The 27,588-nt window shown below is 41.9% G+C and overlaps 1 protein-coding gene across 1 annotated transcript; it reads right to left on the reverse strand.

The window, feature by feature from the left end:
- Window positions 1-445: 445 nt before the first annotated feature.
- Window positions 446-27,562, reverse strand: LOC136055893 (TALPID3 protein-like). Its single transcript, XM_065747763.1, has 3 exons — window positions 27,429-27,562; window positions 22,878-22,959; window positions 446-628 (listed from the first exon to the last, which is right to left on the reverse strand). Exons 1-3 carry the CDS (start codon window positions 27,528-27,530, stop codon window positions 483-485), a joined length of 330 nt encoding a protein of 109 aa, XP_065603835.1. The 5' UTR covers window positions 27,531-27,562; the 3' UTR covers window positions 446-482.
- Between the last annotated feature and the right edge of the window lie 26 nt (window positions 27,563-27,588).

Here is a 27,588-nt window from a genome sequence, read left to right on the forward strand (position 1 = left end):
AACCCAAAAGGAGTCTTTTTTTTCTCAGCTTTTGAGAGCCGAGCTCTGAAAATATCTCAAGGGGCAATTTTGACACAAGGACTTTGATTTCATGGACACATTCCTCTGTCTCCCCACGTCAACTGTACTCACACCGTATTGAGCCAGTTGTTTTTTTCCACCATCGATCCACTGCCATGGATGTTAATGCTGGCCCTGTTCACCTTCATCCGTGCATACAATAAATATTTAAAGGACCTTCATGTTCACTGACTCTCTCAACACAATGACTCTGAAAGAACAGCATTTTATTCACTTAAAAACATTTGTTATATGCACAAATGCAAACATGGCCTAAATTTACAACTGTAACAAAATCATTAGAAAAACAGTAGAAAACAGTTCTGGAAGACTTGGATGAAACATCCAGACTATCACATTAGACTGACAACTTCACAAAGACAAAACCTTCAGACAGTGACCATCATACAGAGCCATACACTTTAAAATGTATCTGGTCCTGAAGAATCTGAATCCCCATGAGTGCTACTTATACTTGGTGTCTGGTCATCTACATTCACAGAAGGCAGCTTTGCTGACATCTTTTCTGCAGGAACATGTGAGTGTACATGTGGGACATCACCTTCTCCTAGGAAATAAAATAAAGCAGAACAAAGCCACGTTATTTGCAGTCTACGACATACACAACTTCACTGTACTGAATTCATCTCCATAGTGCATCACCTCCTGGGAATACAAAGACACAGACACGCTCACTGTCCACCGTTCTGAGGTGTTTCAGAGTGTGCTGGTTTAGCCATCGCAGTTTTCTTGATAAGACAACAAAGTGATGAATAACTGCATACACAGGATGGCCTGCATTTACATACTGTGCTGTGAAAAGTCACAGCAGTGCTCAGTTCCCATATGGGAAGCACTGGAGGGAGAGGAAACCACCTGCAGGCAGGTACCAGAGGTAGTGGGGAGAGAGATGGGTAGAAGTTGCTGCACTTAGCCCCAGGGAGGAGACGAGATGCATCAGCTCGTGGAGCTGAGGGAGCAAGGCATGGATCAGGCTACAGAAGCAGTACAAAGCAGGACGGGAAAAATGGCATTGGATGAGTGGCACAGCATTCACAGAACCAGAAAAAGTGTTTTGAGATTGCAGTTGTCCTTGGGATATTTATTTTAAATGCAGCAGCTACAAGCAAAACAAACATACAGGAGTCTGCGCTCAACAGCAAAGGCTCTTTTGGAGTTTGTTCTTATTCCAGCGAGCTATAACAATTCTCCCTTCCTCTATCAAAGGCTAGGTAATTAAAACACTATTTTCTCAATGAAAAAAAGAAAGCTAGGCTTCCTTTCACCCCACTTAATTATCTACTATGTCACTGTGGTGGTAATCTGCTTTCATCTGCCTTGTAGCGAAGCACGCTCCAAACGACTAATTAAAATAACAAAAACCCACTGCTAAAATAAAATTTCACCGGGTGTTTTTCATGCTGGAGCAGCTGCCAACAGCCTAGGAAGTCAGACACAAATGAAGCCAGAGATGGGAAAGCCAGTTCACGGAGCAGCCTTTGCCAGCTGAGCCTCCTGCACCTCGGGATGGCAGCAATAGCACGAGACTGTGTGTGTGAGCCCTGGGAACCCACCTCACCTGCCTGCCACAGCTGCTCACGTGCTCTGCAAGAAGCAATAGCCGTAGTTTGACCACCATCCTCACTTTTTGGACAGCCTACTTCACTCCCTTCCTGAAATCCTCAGCACAGTGCAGATGCCAAGGCTTGCACTGGCATGGGCCCAAGCCAACGTAACACACGAGCAGTAAGATGGCATGAGAAACCCAACGTCTTCGAACATGATTCCAAGGCACATTACAGCAACACCAAGAGGATGTGCAGGTAACAGATGCATCTTGTTTGTCCAGAAGTAATTCCACGAGCTTGGCCTGTAACCACGTTCGCATGACAAAAATAGGTTGTTCAGAAGGGGAACAGAGGAAAAGCAAAGCGTTTATTTGGTCAGACATGAAGCTGACACACAGTAAAGATGTGGATGTGGAATGCCCAAGGACGTCCTGTAAATCACCCGAGACACCAAAGCAACCCTTCAATCCTGTGTGTAGTTTGATGCTTTCAAAGCTTGACGTTGTTAATAATTTCCACAGCCATGTCATATTCCATGAGGTCATTGTTTCAACAGCTGTTTTCAGGTTTGTTAAAAAAAAAAATCCCAAAAAGAATATTCCCTAATCCCAAAGGCTCTGTAGTAACTTTGCAAGCATTTGACTCCGGGCTGCTGAAAGACCCTATGATATCAGTCTCCATTCTTCTTAACGCATACTCTAATATATCTTACAGACATCCTACAGTTCAATTTCAGGACAGATATAAAATGCTAAAAGGACAGAGAAATCAACAGAATAATTCCATCTGCTCGCTCAACAGAGAAATTAGCAGGTCCTGAGGTACCCAAATATCCCTAAAGAAAAGTTTAAAAAATACCCAAAGCTAACACTTCTTTAAAGAAAGGAATCTGAAGTCCTTGACTCCGTTTGGTACATGAGGAAAACACACAACCTAGATTTTCAGCACTATAAAATACGATGGATATCCTATTTCACCTACTCAATACACTCTGCTCCATGACTGTAACTTTCCAGGACAGAAGGCTGCTGGTCTGAAAACTGTGTGGGCCCAAAGATGCAACTGGTATGTTACCCCCATGTGGGCTTTATCATTATCACCTCTCACTTAGTCTAACCTCTGGCATATGCTGTGCCCACACACAGAGATGTCTGTGTGGATAAATACACAAATACAAGCATGCAGGCTTAAATGCTTGTTTCTGTGTTCGCATGAGAGTTTTTAAGCACACTTATTTTCCGGTGTCTATACTGAGCTTTTGTTGTACGTCAGTGAAAGAGCTTGGACAGTCCTTGTCCAGGTCCTTAACTACATGATAGGCCGTTTTATTTCTTCCCCCCATCAGAGAACAACTCAATCAACGCCACGATGGCCTGCTCTTACACGCTGAACTCTTCACAGTCACAAATATCCAAACAGCACTGTTGCTTATAACCTGACATGCTGTAAATAGGGAAAATTCCTCTATTTACAAAGCAGGGAAGGACGACTGGTGATCTCCACAGCTTTTTCTCTTTAGAAGTTCTGGAAGTATTCAAAATAATTTCGTAATCATGTACTTAGATGTATTTATAAAACTTTTCCTTGTTAAAATCCAGTGAACGGAACGAGTGATCCCAGGTGACCTCCACTTGTCCGAATTCACTGTCACCATTTAAAAGAATACTTCTGTATAAACTGTGAAAGCTGACACCTTTCCTAAGTGTGTAAGGGACTCTGACTGGCAGAAACTCAGCAGTGACTGAAAACATCTTGATGACCCACTGACGGAAAATGTCAGAGCCACGATTAGGGATTTCTCCTGTGCTTGGCAATCTGTAACAAATTCGTGTACAGTACTAAATTTCCAGATCTTTGTTTAACAGAAACATAAAAATTAATGGTGTGTCAACCATCCAGTGACCTGTGAAGGGAGTTTTTCTCTAAGACATACCGTCACACAGAGAGTATGCTATATACAAGTGTATCGTGAATGTATGCCAAATGGAAAAGGAATTAAACACACTGAAGGGAGGTTTTGTTACTCATACCATATGGCAACAGTAAGAACAAAGCAAAAGGTTTAAATCTTTCTTTTTAAATTTTTATATTTGGCAAAATAAAAAGACTAAACAAGTCTGACTTTTAAGCCAAATAAAAACCACGTGCTTTAACTCCTTGAGGTCCACACGTTAAATAAAGATTCCAATTTTAAATTATCAGGAGGTAAATCAGACCCTTATCTGACTGATAAAAGGACTTATCTTCATAGATAATAAATTGGGAGAATCAGGACCCAGGTTATTGTTGTAGAATAAAACTGGAGCTGTAATTACTCTAATTACCTGCACATTACTTCCTGAGATTTATAAACAGCCGTCACCCTCCTGAACCCTCCCCCTGCTCTGTCTCTGATGCAAAACCTGAGGCAGCTAACTTCTAGAGCAAGAATAACCTTCCAAGCATGTGAAAAAAACAAGTCCACTGCAGAACTCTCGTTCCTTTAATAGCACGGGTTGATATGAATGGCTTGTTTCTTCTCCTGCCAGGTTCCAGCTGCTTCACTTTGTTTATTACTGACTTCAAAGTTTCAAACGCTGTCCTGTCCCAACAAATAACTTCCTCCAGATGGCATTATCACAAGTGCTCAGAGCACTGGGGATAGTGCAGCACCTGCATCTTAAAGCCTCCAACGAAAGTGCCTTAGTAGTTTCTTCTCTGTCCTTCCCCCATTTTGTCCACTCATTTTCATACCTAGTTACCAAGCACGGCAACGCAAGAAGCAGTATTTCCTGCAAAATCAAGATTATTCCACACTTAATGACTCGATATACAGAGCCATATTTTGATGTGAGCAGTTCTGAAGGCTAAACTGAAAAGAGAAAATACTCCACTGTGTCACAGAGCTGTGGGGGTTGGAAGGGACCTCCAGAGATCATGGAGTCCAACCCCAATGCCAAAGCAGCTCCCAGCCCAGGGTGCACAGGTAGGAGTCCAGGTGGGTCCTGAATGTCTCCAGAGAAGGAGATCCACCACCTCTGTGTGCAGCCTGTGCTCCATCAGCCTCACTGTGGAGAAAATCTTACAAGCATTTGTGTGGAACTTCTCATGCATCCATTTGTGGCCATTTCCCCTCGTCCTATCACCAACGTGCTGCTGAAAAGAGTCCGGACGTCAGCCACGCTGCTAATTACATTACAAGAAACAGTATTTCCAGTCAAGTCCCCTGTCAAGCTATACCCTGTATAGTGAACACATAACTCAATGTTTCTGGAATGTAATAGCTTATACAGTTGAAAGCTGGTATGGTAAGGAACTGGCCACATGGCATCAAGATGGCAAGGAACACAGCGTTCTCAGAAGGGAGCGCAGCCATCAGTGGGTTCTCAAATAACCCACTCATTTGGACAGAATTACTCTCCACTCATTAGAAACCATAGGTCCTCCACTCTTCCAGCCCTGGCCCACTTCCACCTTGAATCCATATGCACGTTTATGCTGTTATGGAGAAGATGGCCTTTCCCAGCTCAGCCAGAAGCACGTGTGACCGATCTCATGGTGCCACTGCATTGCTTAGTGCAGGGCTCTTGATGGCAGGTCAGATCTCTGGCTTCCGTGGGGTTACAACAAGATGCTCTGCAAACGCGAGCAGTTTTGCTCTCTATCTCAAAAACAGACCATCCGTAACTTAAATGCTTTCATGACAAACAGAAAACTCAAGGCAAACTGAGGCCAAATTTCCAGGGCTGACTTTCGTGAAAGGGATAGACTTACAATTAAAACACATCAGATATTCTACAGAAGTGGACAGATATCTGCTTGAGCTGAAAAAACAGTTTCATTCTTGAAGGCTTCAGCCAACTCATAAAATCAAATAAGAGGGCTGCAGCCACCCAGAGGAGACAGAAAACTCAACGCTGTGAGTTCAGCTGAAGTTTTGACCTAAACTTGGCAAATTCCATCTTCACATGGTGCAGTGTACTTACGGAAATACTGTGTACATATACACAGAAAATAAACACGCGTACACACACACTCTTTTCTCTTTTTTGTTTGTTTGTTTAAACTCCAGTGTATATCCTACTTATAAACATTTGTGAAAAGAAAATAAATCAGACCCTGAGTCAGTACAGGAGGGTGGGGCCCAGGCGAAGCAGCTAACGCATTTGACAAAGCAGAATATTTGAAAATGATTTCTCCTCCTCTCAAGTCTGAGTTCAAGGTTCAGTGGTTTTCCAAAACATGTTACATTCCCACCAATAGTAACACTAAACAGAACAAAAACTAGGAATACATAAAATAAACTGGAACCAGATTTTTCAAAATCCTAACGGAGTTGTTGGAGACCGGTAGGGAAGGGCAGACAGAAAGCAGCTCCAAAAACATCTAGGAACGAGATTGCAGAGTTTACTAAATAAATATTTCCTTTTGGTGACTAAAATCTACTCTCCTCCCTTCGATCTGACATACTTTGTGCTGTAGAATATCTCACTGTTCAACAGTGAAGTTCCCTGGCTGTAACTCTTGCTGTTGCTTCCCAGCAACTCACTCCCAGAAGATGTGCAATGATCTTTCCCTGTAACTACAACGATTATTAATACAAAGAAGGAACACTAAACGTCAGCTCCAATTCTCCTTGCAGAAGCCTGTGATTTTTTGGACGTGGAAATGAATAGTCATTTTATAACTTGTATGCGTTGCTTGTTTCTTGATTTTAACCTTTTTCTTGCAGAACAGGGAGAGGAGGGGTCATCTGCAGTACACCTGGAAGCAGTGGGTTTGATTCAGAAGGAAGAGAATGAACAAACAAACAGCAGAAAGAGGAGGCCCATTACTGGCATAGAGACTCTGGAATAACACCATGAAAACATGCATCTTGAGCAAGGCCTGGGGGGAGCAACCTCTCAGTCCACAAGAGAACCCAGGTGAACAGCTGGTGGAACTGGAAAAATCTGACAAGTGATCATTAAAAACCATATATTGACCTTTTTTTTTTTTCATTTTCTGCAAAATCTAACAGGTGAGTGGATGGGAAGGTAGTCATATAAAAGCAACATGTGCAGCTCTGTTATTCACACCTTCACGTTTGGGGATCCAAAAGGCATTTTGATGCCAGCTGCCAAAGCAAAACAAAGCTCAAAGAGGAGGAACTTCATATTGGGGAGGAGGGGCAGGTAGTGTCAGGACGAGGGGAAATGGTTTTAAACTGGAAGAGGATAGATTTAGATTAGATATCAGGAAGAAATTCTTTACTGTGAGGGTGGTGATGAACTGGAATAGGCTGCCCAGTGAGGCTGTGAATGCCCACTCCCTGGAAGCACTCAAGGCCAGGCTGGATGGGGCTGTGAGCAAGCTGCTCTGCAGGGAGGTGTCCCTGCCTACAGCAGGGGGTTGGAACTAAATCATCTTTCCAACCCAAACCATCCCATGATTCTGTAAGAAACTGGACTCACACAGCCAATAGCAGGAATTCACACTCAACTCCACAATGAAGTTGTGCAGACCTCCCTCAGGATGCAGTCATTCAGCACAGCCTAGCAGTAAGCTTGGCTCCTCTGAGACGTCCTATCTTTACATATTAATTGCAGTAAGACTGCCTGCAGCTTATCTGCATCATGCCACAGTGCTAGACATAATAGCATTCATTGCCTACACGGGGAGTGGCAAGTTAAAAAACCAAAGCACCTTCATAAAAGTTACACGACTTGCTTTTATTTCAAAACAATTAAACAATAATTTACACAAGCTGTTAAGAGTTGAACAAACAAACTCAGTAACGCCTCACAGCAAATCAGGGATGCAGAGGGTTTGAAAATGAGCATCTTCCCAGTTGTGGTGAAATGAAGATGGGTGTCCCAGTGAGGGAATTCCAGATGTGACATTCTTTATGAGTTAGCACACCAGCTACAAGACCTAATCTGGTTACTCCAGAATCCATTCCTGCCTCAGAATTTTTGTTTGGGTCAGTGTGGGCCCATGCACTGAAGTACAATGGCTTTCATGCAGCCTTTGATGTGCAGTTGTCCGTATCCCTTGGGATGGGTGCACGCACAGTTCAAGGCAAACAACCATCTGTACTTATCAGACAGGTTCTGTATGTTGCAGGCCAAGACTGAGCACGTTCTCAGCAGTGATGTTTGCATGGCATATGCTTAGTAAACACTGCATGCTATCCAGCTCTATTAACTCGGCTGATCTATTAAGACCAGCTAGGAGTCTTTTAAAAACAATTGTTAGGGATGTAAGATAACAAATTGCAGTGCACGAGTGAGAGGCCAAGAAGTACTTTCTATCACTTAAAAACGTGATGAGAGTCCTTGATGCACTCTCTCTCAACCAGACAAGAGGATTTCATGTCCAGGGGGTTAAATTCCCTCCAGCCATGGCAGCAATCAGGTCAGAATGAAGGCTCTGGGATGGACATCAGGAAGAAAAGAGAAAACCTTGTGTACTGCACAGCCCCTCCAGCAGTGCTGCAGGGCAGAATTTTCTCACTGGAAGTCACTCATCACCTACACTGAAGTCACTACTTGCATTCTTTTAACAAAAAATCTATAAAAGATCTACTCAGAATAAAAAACTGCTCAAATGACAAGTGGTTTTTTTAGATGATCACTGTCACCTAGCTGTAATCCTCTATTCTGTAAACTTAAATATTCACAGGACCTTATGCATTTGTTTTGATGATTTTTCACTTTCAAAGTCATGGGACTCTCCATATGGAAACAGTTTGCCAAGACTCCCATTACTGCACTAACACTACAAAAATTGGGCATATTAAAAAGCCTATAGTTACAGCACAATTACTCAATTTTAATAACTGCACCCTTTTAAAAGATTACGAATTATTTTTTTCCCAAAGCAAAACAAGACAGAACAAATCCAGCCCTATGCAGTTGCATTTTGTAGCTCTACACGGACACTTCTAGCATGCCTGCCCACAAACTTGTTAGAAAGATCTCCTTTCAAGGCTCATGTCAAACAGCAGAAGGTGGCCTTCGAAGACCTTAACTTTCATGCATACCAATTAACTCTGAAAAAAGTACGAGGAATAAGCAATTCTAGGCGATTTCAAGTGGCAAATGACTTTTCTGTTAGGTCAGAAAGAATACTGCAGTAATCTACACGAGTAAGAGTTACGTTAAAGTGAGGATAACATTCAAAGTCTTTAATAGAAGATGTGTTGAGAGAGAGTTAACGTGCAAGAGTTCAGACTCTATTCTGCCAAGGGGCACCTTCCCTTGTAATGAGCAGCTGGTGTAATAGTAAGTAATGTAGGCTACAGACTAGTGCTCTGGACCAGAGAGTTGGAAATGCCTGACAGCAAAATGTATTTTCTTTTTTCTTTCTTTAACATTTGTACACATCAAGAACGTTTAAACTTTGTATTGATAAGGATTCCTCCTTGGAAAACAAAACAAAAAACAAAGCCTGTTACATGGGGAAGAATAAAACAGGATTCCTGTGCAAAGCTCTGTAAAAGAACTCACACATAGCTTTAAATCGATGGAGTCAATGAACTGCAGAAACACGTTGCTCTGCAGCTATGCCACCAGTTCAGCACACTACATGCCCCTTCCTTGTATGCACACTGCTGCTTATTTTAATAGCACATTCATCCACCTCTGTCAGATGCTGTAAAAAGCAAAAGAAGTGCTGAAGACTGCTCCCAGTAACACTGTGCTTCTGGAAGATGCAGTGACCAATGGCTCCCCACCAGCACCAGTGACACCAACAAATTGCTAACCCTGGAGCTGCTCTGCAGTCTTCAAGCAGCAGCCAGGTAGTGCCTACTGGGACACAAGCATTAACCACTTAGAATCACAGCATCATTTGTGTTGGAAGGGACCCTTGAAGGCCATCTGGTCCAACTCCCTGCCCTGAGCAGGGACACCTACAGCTCCATCAAGAGCTCAGAGGCCGGTCCAGCCTGAAATGCAAGTCCCACTTACACTGGGTTCTCACTTGGACGAATGTTCTTTACTTCTAAAATTACACACATATACAAAAGTTGAAGCATTAACTGATGGTGATAATTCTTTGTAGCACCCAGAGCCAACTTGCTCTAGGAAGCATTGCAGCTCTTTGACAGTCACTCTTCCCAGCCCAAAGTGTTGGTGCCAAACTTGGCTTCTGCTCGGATCACCAACAGCTTTCTTCATTGCTTCGGGCCACATGATTAATAGAGCTCGTAAGCTGTCTGAATGAAATTCATTTATCACTTAGTCTGAGTTTAAATGTTCCTGGGTACAATATGGGGAAATCTGCAGTGGAAAGGAACGCAAGAGGAACTCAAACAGGCATGTGTGGGAGCAGCTCCTTGCAGTGGTGTGGCTCAGGCAGGTGAATGGAGCAGGTCTGTGGGGCTGCACATCCTGCAGCTCCTGAGTTCAGCTGGTTACAGCTCATAGGGACAGCAGTTAGAGAGAGCTCCTTAAGAAAGCACCTTCTGCAAGCCCTCTGTAGAACTGACGACGACATTAAGCCAATTTCTTACAGCAGTCCTAGTCTGTCACAATCACACCCAGTGTGCCACACGACAAAAAGCACAAGGGCAAAAAGGTCCTAAGAAGCTCTGCAGTCCTGAAGTTGAAGTGAGCTTGCACTGAATATGCAGTTGTGCAAAGGCAGCAACTGAAGTCCTGGGCTTACAAAATTTGCAGGTGAAGAATTAGGATCTAACTTAACTACATAGGTCCCACAAGTGTATGTGAGTCTACTCAAAACCTTAATGATGAATAAAATCATGTATGAGTCATTCTGGTCCATAAGTAGTTATAATTTACTGGTATAAACCAAGAGGATTTCAACAATTAGATTACAAAGCAGCTTATGGCATTTAGTGGCTCCCTAGTAACTTCCTTGAAGTAAAATCATTCGCATTACGTACATACTCTGTACATACCTCTGCACTCCCAAGCTTAGGAACACTTAGATAAATCAATGTGCTTTCTCACCATTTCTGTGCACCCTCAGAGAAGGAGCAAAAATTTAAAGTGCATTATTCGTTTTTTTTTCCTTCTGACCCCGTTTCCTCCTCTTAAATACGGACTATCATGAAAGAACCGATTCCAGAATAGTTAACAATTCAATACAAGCACACATTTGGGAACATATTTCTCCTCGGGATTACTCTGCCACTAAGAGTTATGTCACACTACAGCCTATGCAAGAGCAGAAAGACAAATGCTTAAAGATCATCACATCTGAATGGCACTGTTACGTGATGCAATGAGGCTGTTTTTAACTGTCTGTGAGGGAGAGAACGTGTGCTGCAAGGCCTCTCAGAGCAGGACTGCCTTCTACAATGAGGAAAGCCTGGGTCACGCCTGCGGCCTCTCAGTGGATCCGAAATGCAATCTGTCATGCAGTTTTACTGCCCGAGTTAGAGCGAGTTGTCCAATCCCTCTCCCTTCAGGACAGAAATCAACAAGTTCACGCAGCCTTGCTGCTCTGTATTTTCAGAGAGCTACTCTGAAAGCGAGCAGAGTCGTAGCCAAGGTGTAGCATGATTCACATAGCCCACATTTATCACACTCAGAAAGCTTCCTGTCCACTGCTGGAAATATTTTCTCCATCTGATAAGAAAAGTCCCCATTAGGAATCATTTGCTTGTTTAATTTTCACTTACTGAGCTTTAATGTACCATAAAAGTAAGTAATAACAAGAGTGCCTTAAATAAATATTGCCTGTCTTGTACTCATTAATGTTTTAGAAGAACACGTAACTACCTCTAGATACAGGAAGCTGCTGGAAAATAAAAACTGACCGATCACATAAACTCAAGTGAGAGCTTTAAAGAATTCTTACTGAGGACCGAGCTCAACAAAAAATGTATTCTGTTCACTGTACACACGACACCAATGGGAATAAGAGCCAGTTCAAGTTCTAAGTTACCATTACTTGGGTAATAGTTTCAAGCTGCAAGGCACAGCTGTATAGGCCCAGCCAGACAGGCTATCACAGCAATGCTTTGATAGCATGGGGCCCTTAAGTGTCAGGATATAGAAAAGGCAGCAGTTGTTGGCTGTGAAAACAGTCTGATACAAACCAGATGGGGACTTGCTTGATGGGCAACACAAAGGAAAACAATTGGCTCATTCAACAAAGTCAGGCCACTGCCCCAGAGAATTAACAGAAGACAATAACAGTCAACCAGAGTTGATGCAAACAAGAAACAGCCATGTGGTTACGGTTTAAGGAATTGTTTCTCCTCAGACTAAACATAAAGTTTTGATTTCTAATTCTTATATTCATTAATTTCAGTCTACTTTACAAGCACCCTCTTCCTCCAAAGTCTTCCGTGTAATTCATTTATGCAGCACCAGCCTCCGCGCACCTACTTAGCCCCCCCCCAAAAAATGACAGGGCACAGCAGGCCGCAGGAATCTAACGCTTCCCGAGGAATGCTGAGAGCACAGACAACTGTCAGAGCTGTGCCAGAACCACTCTGCAGACCCTGAAACCTTTGCATGGATATGGCTGCATAGTCACCGAGTTGCTCCGAGTTGAAGCAAAGGAAGCCCGCTAGGCCATGTGCTGGGTAACTGGAGTACAGCTGTCTCCCAGTTCTGTGGTTTTATTTATTTTACTTTCTCAGAAGTAAACATCAGATCAATTATGTGACCACATAACGGCTTTGTTTGTCGGGCTACAGTTGGAAGTCTGTTAAAATAGCTATTATTAAACCTTTTGTGAAGGAACCAGAAATCTTAAAATTGGTTATTTCGGTCATAACTTAAAAAAATCCCCAACCCAGTCCCTTTTAGAAGCACTCTCGTAGAAGATTATGGCCCGAAATCTTAATTGCTCTTGCTGTTTTATTACAGGAAATATAAAAGTGACATGTGCAAAGGTATTTTGATTACAAATTGCTTACAGAGATTGCACAATAAGTCAGACCACTGAGGGCCTTCTGCAATTTCACTCTCAAGACTGAAAACATCTGAACTTCCTTTGCATACGCTCCAGAATGTTCTCTCTGGTGAGCTCTGCACTGCAGTGCTCTGTGCGTGTGGGATGGCACACGCTGAAGGACAGCCACACACTTGGGATGCCCGACTTGGCACACCTACAAATCGCAGTGACACGCAGACGTCCCCGATGCCTTCTGAAATCACATCATCCTGGGGCCTGTCAGCTCCAGCACACGTCCCCTGAGCTTTGCTGCTAGCTGACAGATTGCCAAGCAGGGCTGTACCTTGTAAACTTCTCCTAAAGATACCACTCTGAATCGCTTGGGTTGGAAAAGACCTTCAAGATCACCAAGTCCAGCCACCAGCCAACGATGGCTATGCATGGAGTCTACTCTACTTTGTAAGTGCTTCACTTGCAAAGGCTTTTTGCAAAGAGGCAGACAGAGCTAGAGGCTTTGACCTCGAATAAGAGCTGCTGAATTAAAGAAATACAAAGTCAGGCTCTATCTGCTGTCTTAACTGCATCTATGTGCCTGTGAGCATGCTGCCCTGGCTGCATCCAAAACAACCAGCACAGATCGTAGGTAGAAAAGTGCATTTTCTCTTCAGCTTCCTGCCATGAGCACAGGGCCAACGCTTCAACAAAGCTGTTGTGTGCCGCGCTCTGTCTGAGCGAAAACATCTCTCCAGCAGAATCGTGAGGCTGATTTCCAAGAGCACAGCCAAATTCCTGAAACCTCCAATGAAGGGGTGGGTTGTCACATCGTGGCAGAGAAGGTTTTGCCTGCAGTGCTGCTATTATTCATTTTTCACATCGTATGTATCGAGGTCAGAGCACATTTTTTTGCACAGAGCTGAAACTTTGCTCAGTCTCTTCGACAGGCTGTTGCTACACTACAAACCCCAGGAACAGAACAGCCCTTATCAGACTCTACCCACAGAGATACTGCCCGTCTTAGCCCTGCATTTAAAAGCACACAGGAGAGGAGCAATAATCTCTTTAAATCCCACATCTGCCTGCGCGATGCAGTCCCCAGTGCTTCTAGCTCTTGTAACAATGAGTTTGGTAAAAATGGGTTTAGGCAGTGTTCGGCAGAAACCACCTCCACAGAGGCAGCACGGCCGCCTGTCCATTAAGTGAGGACTCTCAACAGGAAACTCTTTCCCCTTCTTTCTCTTTTTTTTTCACTCAGGAAGGAAGCTCCCTGTCCAGAAACAAGCGTTCCCTGTGTAATCTCGCTGCTCGCATGTCTCCAGGATCGCTTCCAATTACTGAAACGAGCAACATGCACTTTAAAGAAGCTAATCGTGTCTCTATGCTGCAGCACCAGCTAGTAAATATTTCCCATGTATTAATTGTGATTTACATAACAGGGCACAATGGCAGCTGTTAAGTAAATAAAATAATTTTCTCGAGATCTGCAATTACGGTTTTACGACGATAAAAACAAACTGAATAACAGAAATGGAGCAAGCGCCAGCAAATTCCATGCCTTCTATTTCTATTGAAGATCCAGTGGCCTGACAAGGAACAGAAACTGCAGCTCTTTTACTGCCTTTAAAACATCCACAGCCCTGCCTAAATCTTGCCATAGGTGCAGCGCGTAAAATGAGGCCACGATGCACAACCCTGAGATTATTGCTTTACTGTAACGAGGAGGATGGAGGTCAGCAGGTCAAGCCATATTAAGTCAAACCTGCTTTGAATGCATCTTTTTGATTCAAAACATGCATGAAATTCCTGCCAGACTCCGGGTGGCCTGTGAGATGCACATTTCCATTGTTTGTGTATGGCTGATTGCTGTTTTGCACTGAAGATAGGCACCTATCTGACCCTAAAACAGAAAGCATTAACAGGGAGCCAAAGTTGTGCTATACACAAAGAGAAACAGTAACCTCCCTGCAGCCAAGGTGCTGGCAAATAAATGCCTCTCACTGAACTGCTGTGTATTTGGCGTCACACTTGGCAACTTTCACTTCAGTTGTTCAGACCCGCCCTTAAAGTAGTTCCTCCTGCTCTAAAAGCAAAGCAAAAGTTTCAGATTAGAGAAGCAAGTCAGTCTCTAAACAACAAGACATGCAAAGGTTCTCAATCTAAATTACTTTTTTCTAGGTTTACTTCTGTTTTCTTCCCCTGAGTGATAGCATTCCTGATGAAAACCAGAGCACAGTTGTCCACAGACAAAACAGAACCCACCTCCATTATTTATCACTGCTTCTTGCAATCGCAGCCACCAGAAGCACATTTGCAGCAGGTATTTCAGTGAAGAGGATTGTAGCATTTAACAGTATTTAATTAGAGGCAGCCTCTGTACTGCTGCAGCAAGATGAAGGTACCAGAGAAACTTGGCTGTTGTTCAGTGCACAAAGCACGAGGTCTGCTCGCTCCTAGAGGATTCAGGAAAACAAGTGAATAAAATAACCAGCCAACCACACTGCTCACGAGCACGAGAAATGCTGTTAAGTCATGCACTCTCACAATATAATAAGCAGTAAAATCAAAAAAACACAAACCAATGCTACAATTTGACTGTGGATAGCAATCATCTCAACATCCACCTTATTGGCTCGGTAGATTTTATTAAGAACAGCTTCACAGCTACGCCTCTGCTCTGTGAGCAGTGCAAAAATGCACAAAGCATTAAGAAAGAAAATGAAACAAGTTTAATGGCTGAGAATGATAGCATTTGTAAATCTCCTTCCCCTTTATAAATGAGGTTTGCAAGCAAAGACTGTGGATTATTCATCGCTCACATCAAGCCCCCTCCACATGGCACACACACCGTCGCCCTGGTAATTTCTCTTCTAGCAGGCATTACACAAACAGCTGGCTCCTTTGGATTTTTTTGCAGTGCTTAAGCAAGATAAAATGAGAGCCCTCCACAAACAGGTAAAGCTGAAGGGTGTCCAGCTGCCTCCGCCAGAGATCAGCACAGCCAGTGCAACCAGGATGGCAGAAGCTGTTCTTTCTGTTGCTTTGCCCTCAGACATGCACAAGCTACTAAATTATAGAGGGCAACATCTGCTTTCCCTGCCAACCAGCAAAATAAAACAAACCCAGTGTGCGTGCTGAGGACAGAAAGCCTACATTTTTCCTATCACCGTGCCGTAAATGTTTCTTCAAGTTGAAATATGTGCTTGTAATACTCCTTGTCTTCATCTGTCACCATAGAGTACCCGTGCAATTTGTCACCGGCCTCAAAGACTTCCTGGTCTGATACCGAAGCTTTTTATAAAAGAAATGCAATTTTCACACTGAAAAAGAAATGTGAGATAAGAGGCCTTCTTAAATGACTGTCTTAAATGCCTGTTAAGCCAATCCAGGAAGGCAGTCCTTAAAGATGCTACAGTGGATCTGCCAGCTGAAGCCACTCAGAGCCAGCAGCAGGTCCAGCTGAGATAGCTTGCACTGATGTACCAGGCTGCAAACTGCAGGGGCTGAGGGTGCCATCAGCACGTTTCCTTTGCAGGCTGTGATCTCTAGCAGATCTGTTGGGTACAGAGCAACCTCAAGCAAACGCACTGCTGAATAAAACACAGCACTATTCATAGGATCACAGAATGCCTCGGGTTGGAAGGGATCTTAAAGACCATTGAGGTCCAGTCCCTGCCATGGGATGGGTGCCCTTCCCCAGCTCAGGCTGCACAGGGCCCTATCCATGGCCCTGGGTACCTCCACAGGTGGGGGCACCCACAGCTCTGGGCAGCAGTGCCAGGGCCTCACTGCCCTCTGAGTAAAGGATTTCTGCCTAACATCTAACCTCAACCTCCCCTTTCTATCTTTAATGTCATTCCTCATAGCATATTTTGCAATAATGACTCAATTCAAACTTGTCATTACTGCTGAGGAACAGACGGTACAAGACCACGCCAATCTAATGCTCCTCTGCAACATAAAGACAGGAGAAGGTGGTATGTAGAGAGACCTCTCGCTCTGAATTCAACTGAGCAGCAAGTTCAGGAGAGACTCTTTGATTATCTTCCATGACCTATTGCAACACACAAGCCCAGGGTGCTTACTTTCTAGATGTACATCAGTTCCTTCTTATTAAACCATGCACAGAGCTGTGGACCCACTAATTTGTGAGAAACTTCTCCCTCCAGAGAAGAGCTAACTGGAAACAGCCCTCAGGCTGATGTAAGCATTAAGTACGTGGGGAGTCTCTGTCCTTAGGTGGCTTGCCCGAGCCCATTAATTTGTGTGTGTGTCCCCCATTTATATAAGCAGTGTTTGTATGAAAGGGGAAAGCAGGTCAGCCCAGTCGGCTTGCTACCATCTGCTTTTATTCAGAGTTACTCAAGATCAGTGCCAGTGGGATCAGTGCCCATTTAGGGGGTTTTATTGTGTGTATTTATTTTTTGCTCTTTACAATGGAGGCAACAGCAATTACTGTGAGTTTGTAAAAGTGCACACAAATCATAATACACAATACAAAGCTGCTTCAGTCAGATCCCAGCGTGTTTACAAATCCTCCACAGGCTGTGAGAAAGACTGCTTTGGTACAACAACTCGGATAGCCTGGTGAGGAGCATGTTGGCATCCAGGAGATCTCAGACTGTGTCTGATATTTGCTGTCAAGAGCATACCTTGCCTGCCACGCACGCCAACTCCAGCAGATTCACCACCACAGGAGAGCCATGCACAAAAGAAACAGATGAGCATCAGGGAAATTAGCAAAGCTGCTGTAACCTACTTACATGAAATCCCTCTTTGCTCCTAGACTGGCTTACAATAGGTGGATTTATACAATGGAAAGTGGAGCTGGTAAAAAAAAAATCAAAGGTAAAATACCATAATGGAAATAGAAATTTCAGGCCCTCAAACAGAAACAAGTAGGAGTGGATATGCAGCACAAAGAGGTACTCTCCACTTACAGAGAATTCTGCCTAGGATCTGCCTGGCCACTGAAGGCAGAAGATGCAAAAAAAACCCCACAAACAAAGTCTGTTCTTGACAGAAACATCACATTCTGCAGGTACTGCACTGGGTACCACGTGATGCTTCGAGGCAAATAGGGCATACAAAATCCACAAGGTGCACTGGATGGTTGATGCAGCAGTTCCATGGATTTCCAGCTTCCCAGTATGAAGTGTCCATTATTACCAGCACATTATAACCCCACGTGCAAGTGAAACACCATATTTGATGTTGCTTGTGCCATAAACGTTCAGTTAATGATATATAAAATGTACCTGGGGGGGTTACCACAGGATGAGGTCACCTGCAACCTTTTAACATCTAAGCTTAAGGAGGGAATCAGAAGAGAATCCTGAATAAATCTGAGAAAAGACAAGTAAAAATCCACGTATTTCACAGGCTGCAGAGGAAGTGATGAGGTCAGGCTGAACAAGTTTTTCTTTCCTTTTCACCAGAAAAGCCCCACCTGGTGCTGGAATGTTGGTGAATATATCCCTTCAGCTGCATACAGACCAAAGGAGGGACAGGAACACCTCCCAAACCTCAACAAAAGATGCGTACTTTAAACACAAATATCTGTTCAAAAGGGAGAGATGAGCACATCTGAACTTGAGTACACAGAAAGCTGTGCAGAGTTCCTGATGGATATAAGGTATCAGATTGAAAAGGCTCTGCAGTGGGAAGTGTATGCAAAGGCAAAAGCCTCTGCACAAGGTCAGAAGAAGTGCCCTGGCACCTCTGTGCCTTTTAAGGATGCATGCAGTAAGAGAAGAACTCTCAGAAGTAACTTTCAACCACTTAGAAGCTGAAGAAAATTCCAAAGTGACCAAACATCTAATGCAAGTACATCAAAGAGAGAAGGGAAAGGTAATGTGTTGTGGGGAAATGAACTGCAGAGGAGAGCATCTTCTTCTTAGGCACATCAGCCAGTAACAAACTGTCACACTTCAAGGCAATAGAAGCATGCTTGGTCATTTTCCTTAAGTATAAACTATATACATTTTTAATTTTCTATTTATCTTCTGATTATTTATATTAATTAAAGTGCCTTTTGCCTGAAAAATAACTGAAGTTGCTCAATGGGGAAAAAAAGCCAACGTAGATATAAATGGCACTTAACAGCTAGATAGCATTTACAGAGCAAAGCCATTCAAAGCTACTGTCCTCCACGTCTGTGCTGAGAACCAGCGCTCTAAGCCACGTGGAATTACCCAAAAGTCATATTCAAGGAACAATGCAAACTACTTCAATTTCTTGGGTTGTGGTGGTACTCTGCCTATATCATGGAAGAACAGCTCTGTTTTGCTTCACTAGCTGCTGTTTTCAGGGTGGTTTGGGCAGTCTTCAGCAAAAATCTTGTGAGATTTTCAGTCCAAAAAAAGAAACATCAGGGAATTAAAGAGAAAGTAAACTTTCTGCAGAACAGTTGTTGAGTGTTTGACCAAAACAGTTCCAAGGAGAAAATAGGGACCTTTGGCCTTGTGCTCATCTTCTCCCTTCCTATTGAAGCAGCTGTTGGAGATTTGCCTCATGCCACAGTAGTTTGAAGGATAAATAACCCTCAAACCCAACTCAAAGCAATTTCTGGCTGCAGAAGAGAGACAAAGAACTATTTGGATATATTTTCCAGCGTGAACAAAGCAGAGGCCCATTTTCAGAACTGAGCAGGGACTCTGGAAGTTGGTTTGTTGTTTTGTTTGTTTGTTTTCATATCAGTTGTTTAATGACTTCTTGCCCTCTTATTCCTTGATTGCTCAGATCATCTCCTCCCGCAGCAGTTGTGCAATCCCTCTGTGGCAACAAAGCCAATTGCTTCGTCTTCCAATATTACTTTCCCATGTACTTATGGCTGCCTGAATATAATTCACTTGCTGGAGATAAAAAGGAATTATTATCATGAAGTTACGCTCGCCAGATCGTGTTTTGTGCCTGTGCTGTAGAAAAGTTATTAAGAAACGTGTACCTCTTCGTTCTGAGCAGCTCAAATTAAAGTTTAAAAATGGTCTGCAGCCAAACATTGCCACCTGTTCTTTCATTTTAATATAAGAATCCTCAATTATGTTAATGCAAACCCGAAAAACGCTTGTATTCTGGAAATATGTGCATTTACTAACCATGACAATCATTATCATATTAACTTTATGAAGATATATGAAAGACTGGTATAAAGATTAAAGGTTATTATAAAGCCAGAAATAAACATGCACGTATATTATATGCTACAAATATATGTTTTCAAACCACTGTCTCCACTATGTCTAGAGGAGGCACACATTTCAATTAATAATGCATTCTGGCTTTATTTTCAATTGTAACTTTCAGGAGACATTACCCTTTCAGGCATGATATTGTAACAGCCCTACTGAACTTCAACTTTCATTAAAGGACATCAATCAAGTTTCTTTCAGTAAAAACACATGTTCATTGTAGACCACAGAACATTCTTGAACAACAAAAGAAAGTTCAATTGTGAGTGTACTTGTGACCACACACAGAAGATAAATCAGATCTTGTCATGTATTTATCAGTTGTGTAAAACAAATTTTAAGTCCGCAGCAAATGCTCTTTTCTCATCACACTCTGAATTCACACTTCATCTCAGGGCTCTGGATTTTCTAAACTCTAATACTGAGGCGACCACTTATCCTTTAAGCTTTAAGAGAGACCCAAATGATTGTGCCTCTGCAATGCTTCTCCATTTGCAAGCAAATACTCACTGTCCCTTGCTATCTCAGTAAAGGCAACTGTTTGACATGAAGTTTAACAAACAGGGGGCTTTGATCTTACAGGAACAGATGTACTTAATTTTAAGATGTTGTATTTACTGAAACCCATGTATACTTATCAAGTTGCAAGTTTTCTTTTTTCTTTCAAATGATTCCCATTAATTTTACCCTCAACTTTTTGACTGATTAAGTTCAATGTGGTAAAGATTACACAGGCAAGACCTTCTGCGCTTAAATCTGACAGACAGTTGTTTCCATTTGTAAATCCTCTACATTTTTATTGGCTCATTAAATATGCATATTACAAACGAGATTTAAATTATCTTTGTATATAGATCAACTTCTTTGCTTTGTTCCTTGCAAAGAAAAATTGACTACTGCCATCCTGTGGTTAAATGCTTTCATCTGACAGTTACACGTGGACTGGATCCAAATATTTTCTGTTAGTATAGTACGGGTAAATTTTCTTTATTATTTTCTAAAGATAAGTATTTCAGAAAGTAACGGATGTGATAAAAATATTTAACTCCATTTTTCCAGCTGTCTCCAATGCTCTACTCAAAGATACAGACCAGAAGCGCAGCCTTGTGAGGGCTTTGAGCCAAAGCTGAGGTGTGAAGGCATGAAGGACAGTGTCCAGAAAAAGCACCAAACCCTCTGCTCCTCTCTGATGCTTAATAGGAAGTGGTGGGGAAGAAGAAAAAAAAAAGATAGGAAGATGTAACTGAACCACTAAGCAAGGAAGACTGCTTTTGAAGCTGGGAAAAAAGGCAGATGTGCTATGCAATTTCCTTTTTTGCATTTTAAGAGGTTTCTTGGAAATTCAGTTTCCTCACAGAATTCTGAACTTCTGAGAGACTGAGGAAAAGTACAGGTCCTCCTATTAGAGAAGGTTACTGTAACACTTTCACAGCATCACAGAGCTGTAGGGGTTGGAAGGGACCTCCAGAGATCATGGAGTCCAACCCCGATGCCAAAGCAGCTCCCAGCCCAGGGTGCACAGGTAGGAGTCCAGGTGGGCCCTGAATGTCTCCAGAGAAGGAGACCCCACCACCTCTGTGTGCAGCCTCTGTGCAGCTCAGTCACCCTTACCATGAAGAAGTTTTTACACACATCTGTGCAGAACCGCTCCTATGCTTCCTATGCTACTAGGAAAAACAAGTATGCTCAAATCAAAGTTTAATTTCATAGAGTGACAAGAGCATTGACTTGGTCCCACCAACCCTTTGCAGCACTGACAATCCCCATGCAGGATCTGTGCAGCCACCAGCCTGCCACACTCATCATGGTTGGGATTTCATAAATATCCAGCTATTTTTTTTCTGACATTACAGCATTCATTCAGAGGAAGACACATAAAATTCCCCTACTGAAGAGCACAGCAACCATTTCTTCTCATCAGAGAAGTCTAAATATTTGGAAGTCAGCTTTCATTATTATTTTGGAAACTTCATATGGCAATATGAAGTCAATAATAAAAAAATCAATACTAAAAGCAAAATGGAGGTTAACTCTTCTATTTAGTAAATAAAATCTTTATTTACCCACTAGCTTAAAAACATATGCTTATAGATGTCCCATATCCATGCACTAAGGTGTACCACTGCAGTTCTGGGAGCTTTCCCACTATTTGTGCACTGAAGCCAAATATTTCATTACCCATACCATTCTTTATATGTAATACATGGTTTTGAAATTAGGTTCCCAGACCCACAACTGTGACACTGGGTGAGAGCTTTTCTTCCTACTTATAAATAGTTGAAACATAACAAGTCCATCAGAATTACATTTCTATTGGATGTTAAAAGAAAAAAAAAAGAACCAACAAAAAACCCAAATGGAAGAAGTTCAAAGAATTATTTAACAAGGGCTCACAGGAAGAATTTGTCTATACGAGGGTGGAGTAATTTTAATTGCACAAGTAGTAGACCTGCAGGTTTTTAGATTCCTGCTCTTAGCACTTAAGATTAAAATTGCTACATCTCATTTTACCACCTCCACAAACTTATTATCTGCTAAAATAATTAAGCATTGCAGTAGCACATGCAGCTCATGTTATTCTAACACTGCCTCGAACTACAAAAAGCAAGAAACATTCTCATGTAATTAATACTATTAACAAACACTGTCAAATAATCTCTAGAAATAGAAAGGTTCTGCACAGATAATAGCATCCCTAAGAAAATAAAGTCACTGTCTGTTACATGCTAGCTAGAAACCCATTTTACATCAGGCCATTTTAATGCTGAAAATCTCTATTTTTTCCACGTTTGCACGACCCTAACACTTTGCACTCTCTCTCAGTTCGCCTCCAGTCCTCCTGCATTTTCTACACACATGAACTGCTGCCATCTATCACCACAGTGTGAGAACTTTGTTGAAGAGCAATTAATGATTCAGTTGATGACATAATATGCACATCGCAAAGCTCTTGACAAAGGAAAGTTTAAATAAATGCCTGAAATCAAGGATGCTGATGACATATACAGACAGATGCCTTTCCAACCTTATCAGAGCACCCCAGCAATTACCAAAACTAGGAATTTGGATTTGCATACACCATAATATAAACATTTAGAAATGTGGGGATTTCATCGAAATAAAAACAACATTTAAACATCAGATCTTCATTACATGTGAGTATACAACAACAAAATTTAAAAGCAATGTGCTTAACCGAAAGAACTATGTTTGCTTATGGACAATTTACCTTCTTCTTGCATCTCTTCAGACCTGCTTCTCACATGAACAACTCGGGGTCGCACAACCCGTGCATCTCCTTGGCTTTTTTCCTACATAACATACATGAACATCACATTAGAAAATCAACCTTTTATTTAAAAGCACAGTAAAATTATGTGGAGCTTCAAGAAACAACCAAAGAGGTTTTTAAAGATTCATTAAAGGTTATGCACTTGTTCTACTTCCTTTCAGCTTCAAAAGAATTCAGACCTGAATTAGCTGACTGCAACTCTCATGTCTCAGGAAAGATGATGGCAAAGTGCCAGTTAGACCTGCAGATATAGGGAAGTCCTTTAACTCCTACTCAAAGAATGTGGCAGAAAGAACTTAGATTTTTCTCTGGCTTTCTTCCATACCCAAGACTTCTCTATGGGTATTTACCTACTGGATAAAAAGGGAAAGTTGAAAGGGAAAAGAAAAAAGATTGCAGTGCATGGCTGCAAAACGTGTGTCAAGTATAAAGTATGCTTCTTTGAAAATGTTTTAAAAACTATTTTATTGTCTTTCTTACATTCTTTTGAGGATGTATGTCTGCAGCAATGCCCATGGGAAAACAGCAACAAACACTGTGTGTCAAGAAGGAAAAATCACACTGGTCAAATACTCTTGGTCCTTATGCGTTGTGTGTCTGGAACAAATTGTGTCCCAAAAACATTCCATTACACATCCACAGGAAACAAGAAAAGTGCAAAAAAAAAGTTGCCCTGATTTTGTGTGGGATAGAGTTCATGGTCTTTGAAGGGACTGAGGCTGTGAGACTTCAAATAGTTCACAGAGACTTGGAAGACTAAAGCATTCTTGAGCACAGTCAGAATTGATTTCATCAGTTAACTCTGTTGATATTACAGATGAGTATGAATTTTTAAACAAAGATTCTTAAAGAAGGACAAATGTGGGAAAGATCATAAATTTCTGCATATTGGACTGAGCATTTGGATGCTTTGCATAGGACTGAATTGCTGTTTGACTTCTGAGAAGCAATGGCACGGGTATTATCTTGAAGACCTGATGACCAAGTAATAGTGGTGTTTTGCTCCCCAAAAGCTAAAACAAGAAAGGGAAAATATACTCAGTTCCATAAGAGAAACTTTCCACGGTAGAAGCCACAAGTGAGAGAGACAGCCAAAAACGTAGATGAAAATAAGAAAATATTTCTCTGGCAAACAATGAGCATGATGTCAACCATGCAATCAAGGCTTCCCATTCCTTTCAGCCAGAACCCATCTCCTATGATAAGGGGAATATCAGCAGTGGTTGTCATGTACTTAATGATCATCTAAGCCAGCGTGGCAGGAATCAGAAGGAAGAAAAAGTACTCGGTCACTCTCTGTTCCTCACTGGCTGTGTGAACACATTTACACTCCCCAGTGCACAAAACTTGGAGCATCCTACAGTAGTGGACATCATCTCTGTAACAAGCATAAATGCAACCTCACCAACACGGGGGTGAGCTGAAGTTAATACAAATGAATATATGTGTGTCTGAGATCAAGCTAGCACCAAGTGCAGCTCGGTTTGTTGTGAACTCAGGCACCTCTACACAGCACGACCTGCTCTGCTCACTTTAAGGCAGATGAGAGAAGAAAACATCATTTTCTGAAAGCAGGAAGGTCTAGTTTAAAGTCTCATGGAAATGTGATTGAAGGCCATCAGTGTTACAGAACATTAAATATTGAAATATACTCACAAGTGTCCACTTGAAGTGGTTTTGTTTTGGTTTACTGTTAGTTCTGTTTTAAAAACTTTTAAGCTGAACTGAGGTGCAAGTAGAAGTAGAGAGAGAGCACATTCATAACCTACAATTATGAATTCCTGGAATGTTAAAAAAACTATTTATTTTGAAATACTAAGAATGAAAGCTAATGAGAATACCAAAGTGATAATCCCACTCCAAACACGTAGCTTGTATAAAAACATCTCTGCTTATATAAAAACATTATGGAAGTATTTTGCAATTGACTTTCTAACAACAAACTGGGGACTTGGAATAATTCAGATTTGTCATTTTTGAAGTGCTTAGCCATACAAACATTGCTTTCAATGCTCGTGTCCCTCCTATTAGCACAGAATGATTTATCTAGAACAGGAGGAGCCCAATTTCATCTTAGTCATTCTGCTGCTCCCTAGAGTAAGGGCGTAGGGGTAAAGTGGCCACTAACAGCAGTTAATTCCTGTAATGCTACAAAGGAATGGCCAGAAGGGGTCAAACTGAAGATGTATTTAGTCTGACATCCTGTCTAACGGTGGCTAAAAGCACATATAAATCTCATGAGAGTCCAGCACCAGAAATGGAGGAGCAGACAAGGAATTCGGGTGGATAAGAAAATTCCTGTGTGACTTAAGCCATTTATTTTGGAGTGACCATGTAGATTTCCCTCTTCATGGCTGAAAGGCAATGCCATCCCACATGAAAATATAACACTCTTTCTGTTGGTCAGGATCTGACCCAGACACCTGTGACAGAAAGCAAAGAAGTGGTAAGTGTACGGCAGCCCCACAGTGCTGCCCTCAGCCTTTCTGAGATGCACATCCTGTTCAGACAGATTACAAAAATAGCCCAAGTTTTGCTATAGTAAATCCTAACACTGAGGAAGAACACTCCAAGATAAATCAGAGCAAAGCTGTACTGAGCTCAAGGCCCAGCTGGATGCCACCTGAAATATGTACTTTCTCAAGCCTCTCACAAACATCATGAAAAACCTAGTTTTGTTCCTAAATGGATCTGTCTTCTTGCTTCATACATAACTAATACAGATTTAAGTCAAAGAAAGCAAGCCACTGCCTAGAGATGAAAAACAAACCTATTTATATGACAGAAGTCAACCCTAAGAGAAACCAGGCAAGAGGTTCATCACTGTTACAGGGTATATAGGTGATGCTGAAACAAGCTTTTATACTACCTAGTACAGAGAAGGATGCACAGATCTAGTGGAAGTTCTCACAGAGCATGGTTTTACCCACGCAGGGCAGATGTTTACTCTGGTTATCAATTCTAGGTGTACACATCATAGAAAAGCTAAAAATCTAGCCCATGAGAGAAATGTGGGTTAGAGCCTTATATCAGGAACACCCACATCTAGGAGGAGAGTATTTCAGTTGGGAGAGAATAAGACAAACAAAACCACACACACAAACTGTGGATTTGTTTGCTTGGTTTGAAGGGAGGGTGAGTTTTACATGCCAGCAGGCAAGAAAAACCACAATACCCTAAGGGCTCAGATGCAAAATGGAGTTTCTAGAGATAATATATGAACGTATGTACTTTTTCTCTCTATGAAAGAGACTAGGTCATGTCACTTTACATTTCTTGCATAGGTGAGACTATGCAACATGGATCTTCTTACACATGGCACTTGACCATTTGATTGTACCCAGGAAAACAAGAATCCATCACATTAGCTAATTCTTCAGTGTATGAGAAGCAGGTACCACTGGCATCCCTATCTGGTACTAAAAGGAAGGAAACAAACCCCTTACACTCTCTGCCTGTTATTTTTGGCTAGCAAAAAGCTAACAGGAATACAGACTTCACCCCAGCAGACACTGCTGCTTAACAGAATCCAGTCTTGGCTGTGAACAATTACTCAAAAAAAAAAAAAAAAAAAAAAAAACATTCTGCTGATCTCAAAGTGAAGATCATATACCATGTCAAATCCTCCTTGAAGATGCAACACATCACATCAGATGACATATTTAAGAATTGCTTAGAAACCAGCAGCACAATACAGAACAAAACTCAGCAATATAAAACCAGAGAGCAGTGAATACACTTTTGGCTGTTTTAAATATAGAGTCAAGGATGGACAGAATGCATCCATATGCATCAGCCATAGTAAGTGTATTATTACTTTTGAGCACACTGTGAAGCTTAATATATTAAAGAGCAATCTGCCTCATCGTTTTTGGCTTTTGCCACGTGCTATTTAGATTTACATTTAGTTAGCAAGAAAGCCATCATCTCTAGGTAACAGCTCATATTAATAAGTAGCAAAGGATTAACTCTATATGTCTCAAGCAGAGATCAACAGAATCTTTCTCTACCTTCTAGTATTGTAAAGTACATAATCATTACTGCCTTCCCAATGCTCCCCCTGCTATGACAGTCAAAGCTCCTGAAACACTAAATCACTGTTTTACAATGAGGGACCAAACCTCTACTATTACTTTTCCCATGTATTTCACATTGTTTTTCTGTATTTGAAGTACTGCACCATCGGAATACCCCCATCTTAACTGAGTTTGGACATTATTAGGTCCTGTGAGACTTGCAAAGCAGTGAGGAAGTACAGAAAAGGGTCTGAGCCTAACAGAAAGCAAATTGTTGGATTCTGACACAGTAAAAACCACAGAATCACTTTTTATTACACACGTGCACCTTGGACTTCAGCTTCTCAGCTGAATGTGCCACTTCAAACACACCAGTTCTGTGACAGTCTTCACATTAAACATGAAATCTTATTTTCTCTAGGCTCCAGTTTGCACTTTCTGACTAGCAACAGAAAAGATTTCTTGAGTTTACCTGACAGGGACCCTTTGAGAGAGATGTCACTCTGCAGCTTGGCTGGGCAGCTTGCAGAACATGATTTGAAATGGGTTGTGATTCCAGTTCAGCCACAAGCATTGGGCCATAACTTGTATCAGCATCTCCAAGAATTTCTGCTGAGGGAGAAAAGTAAAGA

This window comes from Cyrtonyx montezumae, unplaced genomic scaffold (assembly GCF_038088225.1).
Source record: "Cyrtonyx montezumae isolate F1298 unplaced genomic scaffold, pur_monq_1.0 scaffold_10, whole genome shotgun sequence".
Taxonomy (NCBI): domain Eukaryota; kingdom Metazoa; phylum Chordata; class Aves; order Galliformes; family Odontophoridae; genus Cyrtonyx; species Cyrtonyx montezumae.